The sequence below is a fragment of the Sebastes umbrosus genome, chromosome 17 (genome assembly GCF_015220745.1).
Source record: "Sebastes umbrosus isolate fSebUmb1 chromosome 17, fSebUmb1.pri, whole genome shotgun sequence".
Classification (NCBI taxonomy): Eukaryota; Metazoa; Chordata; class Actinopteri; order Perciformes; family Sebastidae; genus Sebastes; species Sebastes umbrosus.
In genome coordinates this window covers 9035879-9057894 of record NC_051285.1, presented here as the reverse complement: position 1 = coordinate 9057894, position 22016 = coordinate 9035879, and the positions used below count along the sequence as shown (strand labels likewise).

Genomic DNA, 22016 nt, shown 5'->3' with positions numbered 1-22016 from the left:
CTCTAGAATATGATGTGTACACACATTTCACCTTTAACAAATATTGCGCCTCCTGCAATTTTGAAAATTGCAGTAGGCTATATTGCGATTTCGATAAAATTTTGATTAATTGTTAAACTACTGATCAAAGCCTACACTGTTTAATAGAATTAATTACTGAGACAAAATATTATCTGTGCATTTCTTTTCGTTTCCCCTCGGGCACCATTAGAAACCCTACAGAAGTGACCATCTGAGGTTTTAGCTTCCAACTGTTTATTGTAACAAGTGGACTCAGACCTCCCATGTTCAAGCTAAACGCAGCTTCATTGAAGCATATCAAAGGGGGGAAAAAAGCAAACAGTAGTATTGCTGTTAAATCTAGCTGTTTTTCTGCTGCCATTATGGATCAAGACGTGGATCAGTGGAGCTTATGTTCTCTCTTTTAGGTTTCACATTGCGTTAGACCCAAAGAGGCTGGTGTTTTTGGATCTTACATGCATGGCTAGGCGTGAAAAGGTTAAATGGGAACAATATGGCCCATTAGGGGACTGGAGGGGGCTGCATTAGGACAGAATTACCTGCGTAGCGATGACAGTGGAGTGTGTGTATTTGTAGCTCTATCTTGAGTTTTAGACATTGAGAGAGCACATTTTTGGTAAAGCGGGGGCATTTTGGTCCCTCCTCACTTTCTTAAAAGGGTGGTTCAGAGGTTAAGACTTGTTTTTAAGGTTACGGTTATAATTAGGTTACGTTTGGGGCAAAGGCTGGTGTTAGACAAGTAGCAATTTTGGTCGACATAAATAAAACTGACTTGACTTTTATTGTCCAAATTTTGAAATATCTGTCTGAGAAAAATCCGTTACTCTGTATAATCCACAGACCTCACAGAAACTACTGAAAAATAGTGCCTGTGAAAACTGTCCATAGTTTCTTCTGAGATTTATCCAGAGAAACGGGGATTAACAGTATGCAAAATTAGCCATTAGCAGTTCCTGTTTACAATGTAACCGTGGATTTAACGGACAACGATCACAAGATTACTTGATACTGAAGAAAAATTAAAAAAAATGTGGTGATTCTCAGGCAGGTTCTGGAGTCATAAGGGTCTTTTCTTCTATAATTTCTAAGCAGAGGTCGTTACTCTTTCCAACAATCAATTAAAATAAGTGAGCGTTGACATTTAGTGTCACGCGGGACACCAACAGCTGTCTCTTGGGTGAAAGTCCTGTGTTTGTTTGACCCATCCATCCTCCCCGACCTCCTCCATACAAGGACTTCATTCGACTATCATTAGAAACATTTGTGATACGTCAAAAACAAACGTTATCCACGACAAAATATGTTTCCACTCGAAACGTAATCGACAATGGAGATTCGTTGTATGGCAACGTATTTTTTTAGGAAACAGGGCTGGCCTCACAGTTCGAAAAACCTGAGTGAACTGACCCTTTAATGTTAGAATTAGGTTTACAGTAAAGGCAGGGTAATGGTTTGGCTTAGGCATATAGTTGATAGTATTATGTTTCAGCTCCAGGGGAATGCCGGATGTCAATGAGGGTTCTCACGATAATAGAAGTATGAATGTGTGTTTGTGTGTCTGCACATGTCAATGTTGCAAAACCACTACAAAGCCCTGGCTCAGAGATAAAATAGCCAAATATTCCCATGGTAACATTACCCCACATACAAACACGCTATGATCAGGAAGAGAAAATCCAACCAGTACGATACATGAATGGAAGCGACACCAAAAAACACTGTAGAAAAGCCTGACCATGTGAAACTGTGAGGGAGGAGAAGCTATATTCAGTGTAATGAGTACAAGTCATCCAGATGGTCTCCCGCCGGCCACAGTGACTGATAGTGTGTCATGTTGTTTTGTATACATCCTTTACAAGCACACATGGGGGACAGACACACGGCAAATCTGTTTAAAACTAATAGCATGTTAGAAAAAGCCTGATGACAATGAATCTGTGTCCTTATAAGTGCTCTTTTGGAACAGTCACACACACCTACAGTTTAATGTTATCTATGATTCATTAGAATCGTCATGTTCACTTCCTGCGCTACATCTGTTTCCCACATCCATACACTCCGATGAATAACAAATTCTGACTTTAAAACTTGTCACATACGCTGATGGTAACTTCCAGTAAGCTGACTTCATTCAACACCCTGATTTCAATGCCATCATTGCACAACTATCCACAGTAAATAGTATCTGACAGCCGTAAGGAGCAGCAGGCATGATAAACATCTAAAAACCTCCAGCACGGCACCAAAAACCGGACCGCGCCCGTCTCTTTTTCCCCCCCACACTGGAGAGCACATGCAGAATTCCCAGCGGGCCCGGGGTCTAGCGTTTTTCATCTCTGCCTCTCTCTAATTGGCCAGAGGTGGCGAGCTCGGGGGTTATCCAGACATGCTATTGGCTGAGGGTGGGAATGTAAATAGCTGGCATTCCCCTCAGCTGTGGGATACAGACAGGAAACTGTGGCTCTGAATTTTAATAGACACTGCGCTCGTGCTTTAATCCACACCCTGTTCACTTTTTCTCTTGCTCGGGAACTTTGAGAAACTTCTGTCAGAGTTCTTCCGCAGATATTAATGTGTTACTGCTAGACTTTCATCAGCCTCTCATTAGAAATACGCAAACTATTTGTGCTTTCCTACCAGCGTCACTAGTCTGAATTTATGTGTATTTGCTATTGTAGGAAAACAAAGGGGATCTATTTGTGAACTTTCTAAATTCTTCAGAATTCAAAAGCCCTCAGAAGGTGCTTCAAAAGAGCTTTGTACTTTCACTTTCTTTCACTTAACTTTTGCACTTTTTGCACAATCCCTGCTTCCCTACCGGCTCTATTTCTTGCCCAGTCTTGCACACCTCCTATTCCTCTCCCACTCACATGTCAGTGCCCTCCACGGGTGCAGCGCTCACTTCCCTGGCATAGATCTCTCCATTCAGGTCTTAAAATAGAAGATTAAAAAAAGGCCCCGTATACTGTATGTGTGCCGGTGCGCGATAAGGACAGGGCGAGACAATGTTCAATCATACATCAAAGTGCAGCGTTGTGTAACATTTGCTAGGTTATTAACTTCACATTGGGTCAGGGGCCTACCTCGTGGAGTTGTCCTACAGTCGGACGAGTATCTGGGTTTTTGTCCAAGGCTGTCTTCAGGAAATCTTTAAACTCCTGTGACCTTGAGGGAACACAAGGGGAGCAGTGTTAATCAAAAACGAGAGGTATGAAGAAAGAGGAGGAGGGAGGGAGGGATAGTTGCAACATAACAAAAGATTCAAAGACAACATTTCAGTTATGGGATGTTGGTACATGTGGGTCATCTTCGTGCACAGCTGTGCTTTGTAAAACAAAGCTTTCAACAGGAATGATGCGTGGGCTCCCCGTCCCGAATGCCCTTTCAGCACCTGATAACTTCACTTTTGCAGCATTACATCTGCTGCTATGGAACATTTAGACTCATAAAATTGGGAAAAAGTTGTAGTTTGACACTCGCTTAAGTCCTGAGTTGTTGCTATAGTTTTGGAAAGGGCAAAAAGGGCTGCAGGCAGAGAGGGGGAGGACAATGGGATAACATAAATTACAGGACAAGAACAAATTTGGTAATAACAAAAAAGCGTGTTCCTGGCTATCATATCCCTGCTATCTCTTCACAATTTTGCACATATGATGCATTCACTGACCAATGCTGAATTCAGATCCATTTTTAAATGCATCCTCACCATTTGTGCGGCTGCTCCAGGGTGGGCGGCTCCGACTTGGCGATCTTCAACAGCACCCTCATGGGGTTGAGCTCGTGGTGAGGGGGTTCGATCTGGGCCAGCTCGATCAGAGTGATTCCCAGAGACCAGACGTCGGCCTTGTAGTCGTACGGAGCATCCTTCATCGTCTCACACATCACCACCTCTGGGGCCATCCTGAGACAGAGAAAGACAAAAGGTTTAAAGGAACAGTGAGTGTAGGATCTGGCGGTATGTAGCTGTGAGGTTTGCAGATTGCAACTTCTCCTGGGTGCCAAGCGTGTAGGATTGCTGTGTGTGTGTACTTGGGAAGTGAGTGGTGAAGCAAGAGAGAGAGTATGCAGTATGTAACCTGTCTTGATAAAATGGATTTGACCTTGTGTAGCAAATATGTTTACAAGAGGAAGCTATTAAAAAGTGACGCACATTTGATATTTGTTTTAAGTCCTAAAATGACCATGAGGGATTACTGACCTTTAGAGCCAGTCCACAGGTCTTACATACATACAGGAACTGCTAAGCATTAAGTGACAGAGCTAATAAGTAACTCAACTTGTAAAGGAATTTAACTATTATGTTGTAAAAAATCGGATTTGCCAAAACAAAACAGCTCGTCATATAGAAATCAGTCCCAACATGATTCAATAGTTTCTGGTATCATCAAAGACACACCTGTGGTATTTACAATATCTTTATCTGAGCAGTGCATCAAGTGACTAACTGATGATTACTGCAGGGGGGTGGTGGGTAAGGAGTGTTTCTCCTCGCTCTTGCTCACTATTTTGCATGAGTCAACATCAAGCACACTTCTCCAATCAGCGCGTGTTTGCTGACTATCTGCAAAAAGGCTCTCTAACCCCTGAGCTCTTAAATTTACTCAAGCGCAACGAATCAAATGTGTGCTCCCCGTTTCTTGTTGACTTTGCTAATCAGTGCATTCAAGGGAAAAGGTATACACCGAAAAACTGTAAACAATATTCTTTTCAGGATTGTGCAAAATGAGGGCACGGTCATGTTTCTAATGAGCTGAGGAAGGTACTGCTGATGGATGATAACCTGTTCTGGTCAATGGTTAACTGGCTGCAACACAGGGGATAACAGTATGGAGCGAGGTTCACTGTGGAGACTTCAAAGGGAGTCTTTCTAATTTGTTCAGGTATAGAGGAGAGAACCACCATGCTGCTGTTGAGGTATTGGGTTGAATGTGTGTATATCATGCTCTTTCAAGTATTATGGTAGTGTTGTGGGTGGCAGGAAATGTGTTCCCAACAAGCCATAATCCCCCGTTTATATATCACATATGATAAAATATATTAAAATAAAAAATATTTTTGTAAAAACTGTCACTATATCCTGACAGTAATGCATGAGACAAGAAAATCTGTGGAAAAAATAGGTTCCTCTGTGTCCTCCTAATAGCATTTGTAAGATTTCACCGCGCCTGAAGGAAAACAACCAATCAGAGCCGAGCTGTCTCAATAGCAACTGTCAATCACTGCTCGCGAAGCTCGCGAACTCCGGCAGCGTTGATCATATGCGAATCAAGATTCTGTTACTACTTTTGCCTATTTCTCACATTAAATGTTTTCAGAAACATCTTGTTTGAGGTGATAAATAGGCATTACAGTAACAGTATCTTGATTCATATTTGATTAGCGCTGCCTAGTTTGACCGTTTAGTCGGAGTTTGGGAGTTTGTGCAGTGACTGACAGCTTATTCAGGGACATCCCTCGGCTCTGATTGGTTGTTTCCTTTGGCGCTGTGAAATCTTGCAAATGCCATTAGAAGCACCGGACGACATGGAGGAACATTATTGTTTTTACAAATTATCTGTCTCATGCACTACTGTCAGGATATAATGACCGTTTTATATAAATAACTTTTATCATATTTGCTCAAAGTTACCAACTGCAGTTTTAACGGTGCTCTGATGTAGAGTAACGTCTTACTCACCAGTATGGCGTTCCAATGAAAGAATCTCTTCTCTGTAAGGTTTTGGTGTTTTTCGCAGACACGCCAAAATCAGCTACAAGAATGAAGAGAGACAAAAAAAGAAAAAAGATGACGTGAGACAGTTGAAAGAAATTCCCAAGAAGCGTTTAAGAGGGAGTGAAGCCAGTTCAAAAAATACCATCTTTTCCCTCCTTTGAAGAAGATGAACAGTTTGTAGCTTGTAAAACTGTCATGACATTGAGACACAAAGCCGGAATCAGTGAATTTACAGCAGCTCAGTTGCCCAAACAAGCTACCCTCATTTCCTGACACGACCCTCAGATTACAGGGGTGCTGTTTTCACTTGGGCTGAACACATTTTTTTTCTCTGCAAGTACAAATATTACGTGTGGCGTGCCCAGGGTTGAGTTCTTGGCCGAGGCCTTTCCTCACGAGGCAGCAGACTGACTGCTTCAATTACAAACTGGCATGTTCTATTACGGGGACATAAGTGACTGTCTTGGTTTTGCAGACTACAATTCAAATATCTTTGACCTTCCAGTCAAATATATAATTTCAGACTGTTGCAGTCTAAACTTTTGCAGAAAGAACGTTTACGTCATATAAAACAATAAATAGTACTACTGCTTTTATTGTACATCAAATACAAGTTTGCACATTAATATCCTGAAGGATTGTAACCTGGGCTGTCAATGTTAAGGCGATAATAACACATTAAAGTAAATTCGCTTTAACGCCACTTATTTCTTTAACGCATTAATTAAATTTGCTTAAAAATCCAACGAGCCGATATTTTGGAGGTTGTAGCGGGCTCAGTTTTAAAGCTAGAGTGAAGATGCTGGTATCATATGAAACTAAAAAACCTAAGGAATCCATTGGTACCAACCATGTCATACTACCTTGTCGCGAAGGGGGCTAAATAACGCTCCAAACTTGTGCTAAAGTTTAGCGAGGAAAAACTGGCATGGCCATTTTCAAAGAGGTCCCTTGACCTCTGACCTCCAGATATGTGAACGAAAATGGGTTCTATGGGTACCCACGAGTCTCCCCTTTTCAAACATGCCCACTTTATGATAATCACATGCAGTTTGGGGCAAGTCATAGTCAAGTCAGCACACTGACACACTGACAGCTGTTGTTAACGAGGGTCTTTTAGCGCAGAGAAGTACTTGTATCGGTACTCGGTATCGGCGAGGAGCCAAATGTAAGTACTTGTACTTGGTCTGAAAAAAAGTGGTATCGGTGCATCCCTAGTTTCTGGACAATATTTGTCATTGTTTTGTGTTGTTAATTGATTTTCAATAATAAATATAAACATATATTTGCATAAAGAAAGCATATTTGTCCACTCCCATGTTGATAAGAGTATTTAATACTTGGCAAATCTGCCTTTAAGGTACATTTTGAAAAGGTAAAAAAAAGTGTGATTAATCATGATTAAATATTTAAATCGATTGACAGCCCTAATGGTAACATATTCTGGTAAAAACATACCGATAGAAAATACCAATTAAACCCAGAGGTCAAATACACGTCAGTTCATTCTGGCAAAGCTGCAGTAAAACCTGCTGTGTCACTGAGTTTAACCTACACTATGTTCCCTTAAATAATCGCTAAGGGTGTGTCTCTCATGAAGCATTACTATGATTATACACAAATATGTATACCCTTCATACCTAAAGGTTCCCATAATGCACCACACCATCAGGAACTAGGGAATCCCAACAAACTCAAAGATTAGAAATAATAGTCATGACTGGGATTTAGTGATTTGATCTTAAGATTTTTAAGTGCAAAATTCAGATAATGTATTAAAGTGTGAGCATAAATACGAATATTGTGTTGTTGCCTGTTCTATATTGATTTTCCTTTCCTTGATAAAGCAGCATGAAACACATTTCTTCTGTCTCTTAAAATTGGTCCAACTGCTGAACATATCTCAAGATCAACAATCGCTGAAGCGTTTTATAACCATTAGCCAAAAAGTTTAGGACACGCTGTTCTGCATGGAAGAACAAAGTGTTTACTGCCACGTATCACAGGTAATTGACAGACAGGTAATTGCTACCTTGTTTGAATTAACATGTAGTTAGTTTAGTTTGGAAACAGCAAATTACTTAATGAGGTTAAAGAGGCAACTCCCAGTAATTATATCGAACTGCGGTGTCTTAGGGAACAATGGAAGTTTGTTGGTCATGACTGTGCAAAATAACAGAGTCAGACAGTACAGAAAGTAAAACATCATGCATGCAAAAGAGAGCCATATATATTTTTTTGTTTGTTTTATGTCTGAGGATCCAATTGTCAGGCAAAAAGTCTGCACTTCCTTAACTTGCACGTACATAAAGCACATTAAGACACCCTTTTCCTTTCCTGGAAACTACGCTTTAATCCAAAACATGCTGGTGAAATGGGTTGGATGGATCCACAACTTCAGCTGTGCAATGTGAAGAATGCGGAGAACTCTTCAAAAAGCCAATAAATGAAAATATGCCAAACTTCTGAGAATGCAGTTTCCCCCACACAATGCCCACTTATGATCGTCCTACGGCGCAGCAGGAGCGGTACAGGGCCTCTAACTGTGTGTGTGTATGTGTGACAGCATCAATGTGGCTGCATGTGTGTGTGTGTTCAGCCCATATGACAGCATGCATGTAAGCCAAAGAAACAACAGAGCAGAGTTCCAGAGGTAACCTGTAATGTGCAATGGGAATGTGGGGTTTATTTGAGAATTAGTTCCACTTGCATCATTTTGGCAGTGAAATGGTTTTCTCTGTGAATGATGGGATGTAAAAGACAGAGAGATTACACCGGGCCCTACAAATTTGATCCAAATCCAACCCATAAATTTTAAATATGTTCACCGAATCCTCTGTTACTCTCTGAACTTACTGTATTGCATTTTTCAGACTTTGTACACCTGTGTACATGTGTGAGCTTGGGCAAAAATGGCACTTGGTCACCATGATGCCTACAAGAGCTGGGTGATACGGCCAACATCTATCCCAATATAGGTAATTTCATATAAATAGTCTACAGTACATGAAATAACCAAATGGTAAAACCTATTTTTGTATACTCCTGTGTGAATTAATGAATGAACTCAGACCTCCGACACGGAAAATTTCAATGGAACGGCTATTCAAGTCGGAATTCAAAGTCGGAAACTCGCCAACATAAACACACCTGGCATCACAGCAACAGGGCGGCACACATACTTTATGTAGTGTTTGTGTTTTGAGATGTGCTGTAACAATGCTGTAGCTGCTATTTCCATTCAGTTGATTTGTGTTTGACAGAAGTCTTTGCGATCATGTGGTACTAGTCTACTCTTCCCGTCTCTTTTATAACAGGGTTCCCGCAGATCCTTAAAATACCATAAATTAGATTTTCAGAAATATTGCGCCACAGGATTTTCTAGTTGTTGATTCAAAGATGGGTACTTTATATGCGTTTCTCTTCGCTAATGGCGCTGTGGTGAATGATGTGGGTTCTCTGAAGATGCTTGCGAAGCTCAGACACTTACATACTTATACACATACAAACATCAGTTTACTGTGGGCGTCCAAGTCCTCCCCGAACAGATACACCGGCACACATTTAGATTGGAAGTATAAATACCGACTCGGAATTATCGACTTCCGACTTGCAGTGGTTTGCAGCATACAGTATATACTTGACAAATGAAAAGTGTTGAGTATTTTCTCATTTTAAGAACTTGGGTGCAAAGTGAGCATAAAGTTTTAAGTGAAATTTTAGAGAGAAATTAATAATTATAGGCCTAGCCTCATTAACAACGATACAGAAAAATATATGCGATAGACATTTTAATATATATGATACGATATATTTCGTCATATTGCCCAGCCCTAATGCCTTCACAATGAATAACAGTCAATGGTCAACAAAATCTTGCTTTCTCGGAATGCTAGAGTTAAATGTCAACTTTGTAGAAACACCTACAACTAACAATATTCTAAAGTATAAATATCTAAATCCTCACCCAGTTTGATGTCCCCATCCAGCATGAGGAGGATGTTACCGGCCTTCAGGTCTCTGTGGATGATCTTCATGCTGTGGAGGTAGTCCAGAGCTTCCAGCATCTGGCGACAGACCACCTTAATCTGAGGCTCCGTCAGCCCGCGATCCAACTCTGATAAGGGGGCAGGAGATGGAGGGGTTAAATACGGTGGCAGGAGAGTTGAGGAAACTAGCTGAGAGGGTTCAAAACCCATTGTGCACACCTCGCAGATTCCACATTCGGCGTACACACAATCATAAAACAGAGTCTTGAGGACAGATGCAGTGTGTGAGCTCCGCCAGAGAAAACAGAAAAAAGGTAAACCCGTGATGATATCAATGAGGTCTCTCAGATAGAGTTGCTGGATAAGTAATCCCAGATCAGAAAAGCTTTCTCACATCCAAGCTAGTCCCTGCCCTGCAGACTTTATTCTACCGTGTCTGTGTTTGGTTAGCTGCAGTGGGGGTACAGACAGTTATGAGGATGTGGATTACCCAGTAAAAACAGACCGGGGGGTTTTCCCACACCGGAGGACTACACTATGTCTGACTGCTTTCTAGAGCATTCAGGGCCAGACTGATGAAGAGCGTGCATGATCATGTTCGGAGCAACAGTATTGGGATAAATGTTGGTTTTCTAGATTTTTCTCTCCAGAAAATAAACATGCTGTGATTCTTCGATGTATGGACCGGAGCTTTAAAACAATAGCGTAGATTGGCAGCACATCTTTGACGTTTTATTATGTCTACACTTCCTTGAAGGGACAGGTGTAGTCTCAGCACCTCCGCAGGTGTGGAACTTGACTCTCGTGACAGGGAAGAAGGTGGAGTGCTTATGAAAACACACAGAGAGCAAAAAGAGAGAGAGAGGCCTACCTAGCATTGTGGCATCCACAGCACCTCCGGGGCAGAACTCGATCATGATCTGGGGAATGAAGGGGGGGAGGGGAGAATGGGTGAGATTAAACTTGACCCAGCTTTGTGAATATTATACATGCACAACTCATATTTGTACAATTATTATATGGGTGTCTTTTAAATGCTTTCTATTCTAATATATCTCAACTCATAACTTTGTGTGACACGTTGTGTTTTAATAGCAGATTTTGCACATGCAAACCAAAGACAAAATTCTGCCTTTTGCATGCTAAAATTAATAATAATAATTAATAATAAAAGTATTTTCTATTCTATTCTATTCTAAAAAAAAAAACGTTAATGAAATGATTTTGATTCTCCGACTAGAAACATTCAGCACTGATAGACCATAAAGATTTGGCACCTGAACTTGAGAGTAATTTAGGAAGCGTGCGGCAGTAAAATGAGCTTGAGTTAATTAATAACATACATTGTAACTCTCCAGAGGATAAAACAACAACAACAAATTGGTAGTGCAACATTCCCAGTCATTCCTATTCACACTATTTTGGCAATCTATTTTTGGTAAAGCAAACCAGAGGAAAGAAGATGACATGTTAATATGATGTCATCAGTACCTGGAGAGCTCCCCCTGCTCTACGTTAGTCAAATACTCTTTGACGTCTGTGGTGAAAGTACTATGGAGTACACACTTTGGAAAGTGGACAGCTGGACTCAGACTACAGTGTGTGATAAACAATCAGGGTGTAACTGTACACAGTTACTGGGACACGCGTATAAATACCAGTTCAGCAGTGAAGTAAAGACACAGAGAGAGAGAGAGAGAGCGAGAGAGAGAGAGAGAGAGAGAGAGAGAGAGAGAGAGAGAGAGAGAGGGAGAAATATTATGAGAACACCTCCCTAAATGGTGTCTTGGCCAACAGCAACTTCCAACAATTTCATTTCCTCTCCTTACATAGTCAGTCTCTCACACTCTGCCTGTCAGAAAAACCTCTAAATGTTCAAGTACAGTGGGACCAAAGAAAATAAAGACACCACATGATTTCATATTAATCCCATGCAGAACAGTTAATCTGGTTAAAGATCAACCCTAGGTGGTGTACGCAGGATACCTGCTGAGTGATGTCACTCTGATTTAATCATCGAGTCCTGCTTGCTACGACAACACCGTCAGGACAGGGCGTGGAGTTTCAGTCCGGACAAAGCCATCAAGAGAATTATAAGTACAAAAGGTACAAAAACACCCCAGCAGGTACAGATGACTCTGTACGAGGAACTATGCATACCTCCATGCACGTGGAAAACTCAAAGATGAGGAATGTCAAGCATGGCATGCAACTCTTCAGGTGAAACAAATGTGCTTTTGTTAAGTTCGGATGGACAAACCCCACTCGTTCTGTCACGTGTTATCAAGGATGTTTCACTTCGTCACGGTCTCTTGAAAAGGACAGACAGCGGAAAGACGGTCTGGGCTGTGTGTTACACGCTCTGCTGCTCCCAGCCTTCATATCTCCTCACTGGATCACAATGAACTGCCTTCTGTTTTTAACCTCTGTTTCTCTTAACACAAACTAAGACATGACTTAAGCTCTATTAAAGCACTGAACACTTGGTTTAAAACTATCTATCATCTGTAACTTTGCTTGTAATTTGTCATTCTCAGTTGCAAATTAAAAAAAGTTTAACACTCAAAAACTCTATCTGGATATTGTTTGTTCAAGATTGTTAGTTTATGATATTTATTTATGCTTTAAAAAGTACTATTGGCTGATATATCGTTATCTGATTAGATTTTGGTGGTCAAAAGGTCAAGGTCACTGTGACCTTACGTCCGTCCCATTCTCGTTATATCCAGGGTTGGAAATTAGCACCAGCCAAATGCTGCTAAAATATGAAAGTGGCTGCTAGTTGAAATTTAAATTTAAATTAGTATGGTATATAGTATAGTTAAAAGGTGTTTTCAACAATATCTCCATGCAGTGCTGTAAATACTGATAAAACAATCTAGTTTTAAGCGCTTCCCCAGAGAGAGGTTTATTACACATCTCAGTACAAAACTATTTCCCCATTCCTGCTCACCGCTAACCAAACATTATTTCTATTTCCCCTCTGTTTAAAAAACACCCCTCCCTAAATGAAATGAGCTGCCCTTCAGTAGCAACACACGGTGCTGCCCAACCTAAACAGCTGTACATTGCACCACTGAGTCACAAGCAACTGGTTTGTGTCTCCGTCAGTGTCTCTGCAGCCAGATTTTTTCTTCCTGCTTGAAACAGTTCTGGATGACATGTTGTGCTGTAGTGAAGAATGTGCCCCGACCGGTCAAGCTACATGCAAAGCATACCTACTATGGGCTGAACGCATGCAGACACAAGCTTAACCTAAGACCTAAAAATCAATGTGCTTGATTTTTCTTTTGAGACAAGCTGAACCAAATTAGACACAGCCTACAAAATACAAAAAGCTTTAAAAAAGGGAGCAGGCCTCGCTGACATTGCAGTATTCCTGCGACTCACAGCTCTGTACTGACACAGTGATTTCCCACCTCATTCAGCCAAAATAAAAAATGATTTAAAAGGCTATTTGCCAACAATGACCTGCTCAGAAACTGCAATAATAAAGAAAGAAATATGAGCATATAAACCGTGACACACTGTTAAACTGTGTCACTCTATGAACATGACTAATGCTTCTGTGTACATGAGGCGGTGCCAAGAAAGACTCAACATACCGACTTCTATTGATCTGCATTCCAGTGTCATCAAAAAAATCTCCAAGCAACCACAGCCGGTGACATTATGTACTGTAGACCTCACTGTATGGCAAAAATATAATGACATTAAAAAGTATTGTCCTTGTCTCACTGTGTTATTACAGCGAGATCCCACTCGTCTCTACCTACTTTGTATAGAATTATTTTGAAGAGCCTTAAGTTTGACAGAGTCTGGGAACACAAAACACAAGAAAAGATGTTTCCATCATTCTATATTTAACGGTTCAGATGAATAGATATTTGGCTCCGATTTCAAACTTATCTAAAAGTTCATCTATTGTGAAACTTTACTTCCTTCATTAGACATTTCTGCTGGAGCTCTAATCTGATTCCCCAAAATGACAAAAAAAAACATTTTCTCCCTTAGCTCTAGTGTTATCTAGCTATGCAGACGACTGTGTTGAGTTTTGCCCAAATACTATAGAGGCAGATGGAATTTTGTTTATGGTGCTCAAAGCATGGAGAATATACATGTATCCCCATTACGTTTTTACTAGGGCTGTCAGAGTTAACGGGATAATAACGAATTAACGCAAATTAGTTTTAACCCCACTAACTTCTTTAACGCATTGACGCAACTTGGGTAGTGGGCTCCGTTTTAATGTGCAATTAATTTGCGATTAAATATTTTAATCGATTTGACAGCCCTAGATTTTATGTTACGTATTTTATATACTTTCCACTGGAGAAATAGTCTCTATGGATTCTATTAGTATTTGGGTGGAAGCATAGATATTGCAAAATAAAGCTAAGTGTGTCTTTTTGTCATTTGGCTAAACAAACCCTTTAATCAGACAGGCTTAACTATGCTTCTAAATGGTGAGTGTAAGTTCTCCTCTGTGTTTATTGTCTCTCCTTTTCATCTGTTTATCTGTTCTCTTTCTCTCACTGTTCGTTCTTCTCAGTGTGCTGATGTCAGCAGTCTCGTCCCCATGTTAAAGGCCCTCTTTTTCTCACGCTGTGGGCCTGGCTGCCCCTCTAGCCTCAAGACCAGATTGTTCCTGAACGGGAACAAACAGCCCTTCTCTCACTGTCTCTCTCTCTCTCTCTCTCTCTTCATCTGTTCCTCTCTTACTCAGTAGAAAGCAGAACGGGTGGGTCGGTACTGGAATGCATCATCTCACCCCTGCCCAGTCCACCCAACCGGAGGTTACTGAGGCCTGACCACCAACCACTGGGCTAATTGTTGAGATCCTGAGGCCAGCGGACACACTCATAGCAAAGAGGTACAGAGCTTGTTATTCTGCTGCTGGTCGGATGCTCATATGTCCATTTTATCCGCTGTGAGTTTCTATACTAAACCAGAAAAGTTGGTTGCTCTTAAAATACAGGCTGAATAACATTTTTGAAGAGATTGAGTTATGATGTGTAAAATCTAAAAGAAACCATTAGTATCTGAGCACAGCTCAGAAGTGAGATAGTAAAGGTTGATAGTCTGAAGCCACACAGACACACACAGGAAGTCTGTGGTATAAACGCTGCAGGAAGGGATGTTTGCACATTTTACTTTTCAGCACAAACTAACACAGTCTGACAGTCAGGCTTTGACTGATGGAGGACGTTCACCTTCCACACTCAGGAATTCCAGCTATGGCCGACACAACCACGACTATAGCTCTGCTCTGGGGCTGTGGCATAGCATGTGTGTATAGGCAGAGATGGCAAATTCTTGAATGAAAATGAGCATTACAATGTAACAATGATTGTTCCCTCTATTATCGCAAATCATATCGCAATATCAGTCAAAATAATCCCGATTAGATATTTTTTCGAAATCGTCCAGCCCTAGTCGGTGGCCCATTTTTCATTTTTGCAAGGGAGTAATAGAAGAAAAAGCCGCAGCCACAAGGAGCTGTTAGACACAGGTCTCCACTTCTCAGCAAGGTGACTAACTTTACGGTGCCCTGCTGTTGTGTTAAAGACTACTCACGCTGTGCATGGCATGGAATCAGATTATAGCTATTATTGACTGACTTCTTTATTAAAACAACGTGAGCTTGTTTGGCAGAGCTGTAAACAGATACGGCTCTTGCTGTAATTTTCTGACAAAGTATCTGCTCAAAGAGTGTTTTTGCTGTCGTACTAAACCGCACTTGCTGTTACCATGGGAACCACAGGTGTGCCAGGGCTGAAATCTTACATCTTTCAACTTTAACAATGTACTTAACAACGCAGGCTGGTCTCATACACTGTTCATAGCTATACCTACGAAAAAGCAATGCACTGTAATTCATGTATATCACACAAAATAAATGTGTGTGTAATTCACGCAATCGTGAACCAGGAAATATAAATAGCGGCTAATGCAGCATAAGGAGGTCGGGGTGGACGTGTGGGTGAGAAAACACCAGACTTTCACCCAGGAAACTGGTGTTCATTTCCTGTGTGAAACCATAAGTCTTTTTCATGCATAGATATGTTGAACAATTACTATTGTTGTAATAACTGAAGAAGGGAGCATACTGAAATAAAAGATCTGTTCAATCTAAACTCTAAATCTTACATTTATAATCCACTACACACACAACTATCTTTAGCCTTAACGCTGCCTTGTAATTCCTCAGATATTCAAGGTCGTGCCCCAGCATGAGGTCACTATTATTTTTCTTGGCCCGATAGACTGGGAGATTACAGAGGGAGTTGAACACTTGACCCAGAGAGCGAGTGCAGCGAGGGAACATAACTCGAGAGCAGAAAACACTGAACTGAAATCAATCTTCATTCTTGTTGTAACATCAGGGTGAGGATTGGGTCATTTCTGATGTATTACGTCACCCTGGGGGGGAGGGGGGGGGTCTTCTGTCATCCCCATTTAGGCAATCCGCTTTTCTTATCTTTATTATTCAACAGAGCTTTCATATGTAGGAGAAATATACTCTGGATGAGATACTGTTGCACTAAAAAACAACAAGGCAGTCTCAGACTGAAATGAAACATCCCATGAGCCTGCCAACATGGTTAAAAGATCTGTTTTTCTACTTCCCCGCTGATTTCAGGTTTGTGTGTGTTGTGGCTGTTTGGAAAGGTTGCAAAGAAAACTTGGGTGGACGGAGACAGAAACTCCTCGACACGGTGGAAAGGATATATCTAGTGAGGAGGGTATCAGTGTGGACAGCAGATAAGGTCCCTTTGGTACATTATGCACCAGTCTAATACACCAGTAGCCTTGACCTCAGTGTTCCCACGCAGCAGCATACTTCTAAACTAAGTGTAAGTGCTAAAATGTGCAAACACGGTGATCAGTGTGGAGCGTTTTCAGTAAAAGGAAAGGTGAAACAGGAAGAGAGAAGGGTTGAAAAGTTTGTGGTTTACACTTACAGCTAATTGTCTTAAACCAGATTCCTGTGTTACCTACCCACAGTTTGTTGTCATGGTAAAATGCGTCAAGCAGCTTGACGATGTAGCGGTGGTCACATTTAGCCAGGATGTCGATCTCAACGATGTAGTCCTCCAGCTCCTCCTCACATTTTGTCTCGATCACTTTGGCCGCAGCCAGAGCTCCCGTCTCCTTGCTCCTGGCCTGAAGAGACACAGAAATACAACATTCAATTCAACATGCACGAGTAACGACACGCCTGTTTGATTGATTCTTATTTACTCTGCAAAAGTAAATAAAGGATGTTTTTTTTCAGTGTGATAATCCTATGAATTCAAGAGTTTCCCGTCACCAGAGAGGGCGTTTTCTATCACTAAAACTTCCACCATAAATATGAATAGGGGGGGAGATACAGGGTGTGGCTGTGTGATAGAACGGGGGTGTGAAGAAAATGGATCATGCCGTTAGTTAACATTTCTGCCTTCAATTTTTTAAGTAAAAGGTGGAAAATATCAAAATCAAACTATCCTATCACTCTGCCAACCGCCAAAAGGGAAGCCAAAAGGGGAACCCGAAACATCAAGAAACGCAGGAGTGCAATTAAAATGTTGACTAACTAACATTTAGAGACAAAACAGGAAAGGAAACACCACACCCTCCCTGAGCAACTGGGGGAAAAAAAAGAAGAGGAACCACAAAAGCGTCAAGTGTCAGTGTGGCTAAACTAAGACACACACACAGACTCAGACACAGATTCCTAGCAATACTGAGTAATAAAGGGAAGCAAACGTAAACATGAGGAGATTGTTCAGTGCCTTTTCTGGAAAGCATCAAAACACCCAAACCATCGGGTGACTCAGGGTGGAGCACAAGGCGCCAAACATGATGTTCATCCTTGTGTAAGAGACAAAAGCTGACTGATGGGACTTTGTGGGTAAACGAGACATAAATGTGAGCCTGCAGACAAAACCACACCTTAAGGGTGGTGATTGCAAAAGTACGACCGGAGACGAGACTCGGAGACAACTTAAAATAGAGTTGAAAACAGAGGCGGTGATCCATGCTGCGCCACTGTTGGGAACCTCCAACAATGTCGCATCATATGAACTGACTAAAGACGATTCCACCAAAGTATCTATACTGTAAATGTTTCATAAACAATTACGCAGTTGCATCTCTCTAGAAAGTAAGGCAGTGTTTTGTACATCCCCTACTAGAAAGAGAAGCTAGAAGCACCTGAAGGTTAATGCAACAGGTTGTTAAGTGATCAAGAGGAACAATAATGAGAGTGTGAAAGTTGATGCATGAATGAGAAAATATGTCTCGACAGTGATATGTCACGGTGACAAATGGAGGAGTGCATGTGCACGTGTCCACACAGTGACCTGCAGAAACATGACAGACTAAACAGCTCGGCGGGGGTCTGATGTCTCCACGCTTTAACAGGGGCTGTGGGAAAACATCTGAACAAACAGAACAGGCTCGTTGCCTGCAACACACGCTCTTTAACTCATCCCGGTTCACCGTGACTATGTGTGAGTGTGTGTGTGTGTGTGTGTGTTTGTCAAACAGAGCTCCAGAGGAGCCGAGCCGCCTCCGCACCAGGGTAACCCACAGTGTGAGTCAACAGGACGTCTCCTACTGCCATCAAACCATCAGTCAGTCGGTTAACAAGCCTCGACCGTAAACGCGGAGACACCAGAAACTTTCACTCCTCTGTTAACATCTCAGCTCTCTGCTATTCGCCCCCCGCCCGCTCCAACACGGTCAGCCTCCACAAACTCACTGCCTGGGGTCTGATTTCCAGTAGAAATGGCTACAGACCCATTGGTACTGTACAGTATTATAAACCTACTGTATGTTTGTTGAAGTTCTGCCATCTCGGTCAAAGAAAAAGCTCTATACATACTTCAAATGTATCTTTAAAAGACACTTAATATATAACACTGTCATCTTTAAGATACGCCTTTATTTTGAAATTCCCATGCACCTCCTTCCTAAACATTCAAACAGTGCTTAAACATGAGAAATGCGGCACTCTTACAATGAATAGGAGGTCTGTTATTTTTTTTTTATTAAAAAACAAACATTTTTTCATTTAAAAGTTCAGTAATGAACTTGTCAAATCATATTTTTGTTGCTTTTTGATAGCTGATATAAATGTAATTGATTGTGTTAAATAGGCATATGATATCGTTGCATATCGATCGCTGACCCCTTAATTGAATCAAAATCGTATCGTGGCAGACTTTATGATATCAGCAAATATCGTATCGGTGTCCAAAGAATCAATATAATATCGTATTGTGAGGAATTTCATCACGATTTACACCCCTACTAACAAGACTAGGTACTTATAGTAAAGCTGCCATGTTATCTGTCCCAGAACTGTAACTACTGTCTGTGCATCTCTCCACGAAACAAATGCCGTCCTCATAATTTCCTCCTCTTGTGTCTCTCATTATGTGTCAGATTTACCGACCAATAAAATGATGGCTGACTTACTGTACATCTGAACAAGTAGGAGTATTGTAATGTTGAATCTGGGGGTTTACATCACCATTATTTCCAGTGGAACACTGGCTTCACAGAAAACACAGAGATATGAATGTCTGCCAACACATCAAAATGATGTGAACAAGTGAGAGTTGTTTCGACAGCAGTGCCAGAAATGCCTCAGATGCAGACTAAAATGCTGGATCAAGAATCGGCGAGTACACGAGTCTATACACCGATCGGCTATCACGTCAATCTCAAGAATGTAACGTTAGCCAGAGATAGCAATATTTTACACTGGAAAATCCCACCAGTAAAACAGTGACGTGTTTTTAACACACTGGTATCAGATCGGTACTCGGTATCGGCCCAAGTTCAGATATTGATATCGGGAAGAAAAAATGGTATCGGAACATCTTTAACAGATGTTATCAACTTTCATGCTCAGTAATACCTGTGAACAAATATAAACATATTCTTAACTTTTTCAATAACCATCCCCCCCTGACCCGGCTTCAAAAGGGCATTCACACACAAACACACACACCTTTACATCTCAGTGGGAACAAAGCTGAGGAATGTGACTCTGGCCTTCAGATGGTTGGGGGAGTGGACAAAGAGGGCAGACTGAGAGAACAGCCTCGTGCCTCATTTATGTGGTGCCTTTTTTGCGCAGGGCGCGGGGAACGTATTGCGTCAAGGGTCCTCAAGTATAGTATGCAAACATGCGTGTTTATTTACGTGTGCACCGTACCGAGTGTATACACCGCACAGGGAGGAAATTACACTGAAACGCCTCATTGTGTCTCACATGGGACCTCCTGACTTCCTACAAGCTAGTCTGACATCAATGCACAAGTGTGTGTATATGTTTGAGCGTGCTTCGGTATGTACACAAGAGAGAAGTAATTGCCGGAGGAGGCATCATCTGCTTTAATCGGAACAACGGTGAAAAGTCCAGCAGCAGCAGCCACTCCCATCAAATACAAGTTCCTGTCCAACTGACTGACGGGTCAGATTAGTGACATTTAAGGTTCATTTCTTCTACTTTTACAACTACGACTGCCACACGACACGTCTGAGGAAAGCTGAAAATATGCTTCTCCAAAGATGCACGTAAACGTCTCTGCAAACCTACGCATAGAGGGGTGTTATGGGTAACCGTAGAGGAGCCGACGTGCACAGTCGCACCTTCAAAATGTCAACGCCACGTCGATTGGTTGATTCAACTCCGGTGGGGAGTTCAAAATGGGAACGAAAAAGAAAAAGTCAATGTCATACAAGTACATACAAGTACAAAAGAAAGGTTTACGAGGGATAATTCCAGTTTTAGAGGGATTACAGGAGTTGTTACCAGTTGGCCCAGAAGGCACCTACATCATTCTCAATTTGTCTGACAAAAAGAAGTGACAAGAAAACGGCACACAGAGACGGCAGATGTCAGCGAGTTATACAGAAAAACACTCTAAATAATTACATAATAACCATTCACAGCCACAGAAGTGAATACAGTTAACTGCATACTGTAGCTGCTGTAGCCATCCCATGAGAAAACAACGTTTCACTGACTCTCCACTCTCTCCAACTCTCCTCCAGAGGACAACAACAGTCTTTGGCTCTGTTTTGGGGTCTGGTTTCCATGGAGATCAGAATGACTCGTTTCTCGCTTTCACTCGCTCTCTTCCTGGCCGTTTTCCCGTTCATTAGTGACTTGGATTTCATGTAGGTTAAGTGCAAAAGGATTACCTAGAGGACCGAACCTGGCAGAAAAACAGACACCCTCGCGCTCTTCAACAAAATTGCCTAAAAAGACCAAAATGTTAAAATGCCATTGTACATCAAGTCCTTTTTTTAATGTGGCCGACTGTAGCAAATGACTCTATATGATTTCTTATTAGACAACATGCAATATTTTATCATGGGGCCTCTGGTGATTCCCACCCCTTGGGATTTATACCCAACACCTTAATTTTTCTGCTTTGTTTCTATTTTCATGATGCTTTTCTCTCAACCATCCATCTGTTTGCATTTTTTGCCATATACCCCGTGTATAATCTCGCTTTTTTTCCATCTTGTTTTCCAGTTTTCAAATCCTCTTACTGCAACATATGTCCTTCTCACCTCTCTCCCCTCCTGCCTCATCATTCATTGTCTGCATGCCACACTGCACATCTTTTGTCTCCCTCCCCAAATTTGTCTGTCATCCCTGCCTGTATATATCTCCCCTCGTCTGTCATGTATATTATTTATCCATCTGTTTTCAGTAACACTCTGTCTGAAGGCCACAATCCATGACCGGGAAACACACCGCAAGCTGCCGCTCAAGAAGAGCTTTAGAGAAAGCAGATGTCACTGACCCATGTGTTCGCATACAAACATACTGTATGTGCTGGCAGACTGAGCAAACACACACACATAAAAGCACACACTCCCAGCATTGTGTGTCATTTGGTATTCAGACACACGGTCTTTTAAAAAATGGATCACGCTGGGAATAACAATGTTTAATACGGTGTTGACTGGGACATTAATCATTACTGTGGGTGTGTCAGCTTAAAAGTACAGCGCTGGATCAAACTCAAAATGGAACAGAAGTTTTAAGCCTGTAAATAACCTGAAATGAAACTTAACATCATTTTTTTTTTTATTACTTTTATAACAAATAAGGAGTATTTGCCCCATTTCGACTGTATGTTGAAAAGAATGAGGAACAGTTAATGGACCAGACGACCTCTTGTAACCGATAACACAGATCTTCCCCTGGGTTCAGTCACCTCCAGGTTGATGAACATACCACATGCTGACGTGTAATTTCGGCTTGCATACGCTGTTAT

The 22016-nt window shown here is 41.5% G+C and overlaps 1 protein-coding gene across 1 annotated transcript in view; it reads right to left on the bottom strand.

Annotated features, from left to right (window-relative positions):
* stk10 (serine/threonine kinase 10) overlaps positions 1-22016 on the bottom strand; it is a 54658-nt gene that overhangs the window by 23119 nt on the left and 9523 nt on the right. The window contains 6 exon segments of the mRNA XM_037748227.1: positions 3105-3186; positions 3728-3922; positions 5699-5771; positions 9702-9851; positions 10595-10643; positions 16726-16890. Coding sequence (XP_037604155.1) covers positions 3105-3186; positions 3728-3922; positions 5699-5771; positions 9702-9851; positions 10595-10643; positions 16726-16890 — 714 coding nt within the window.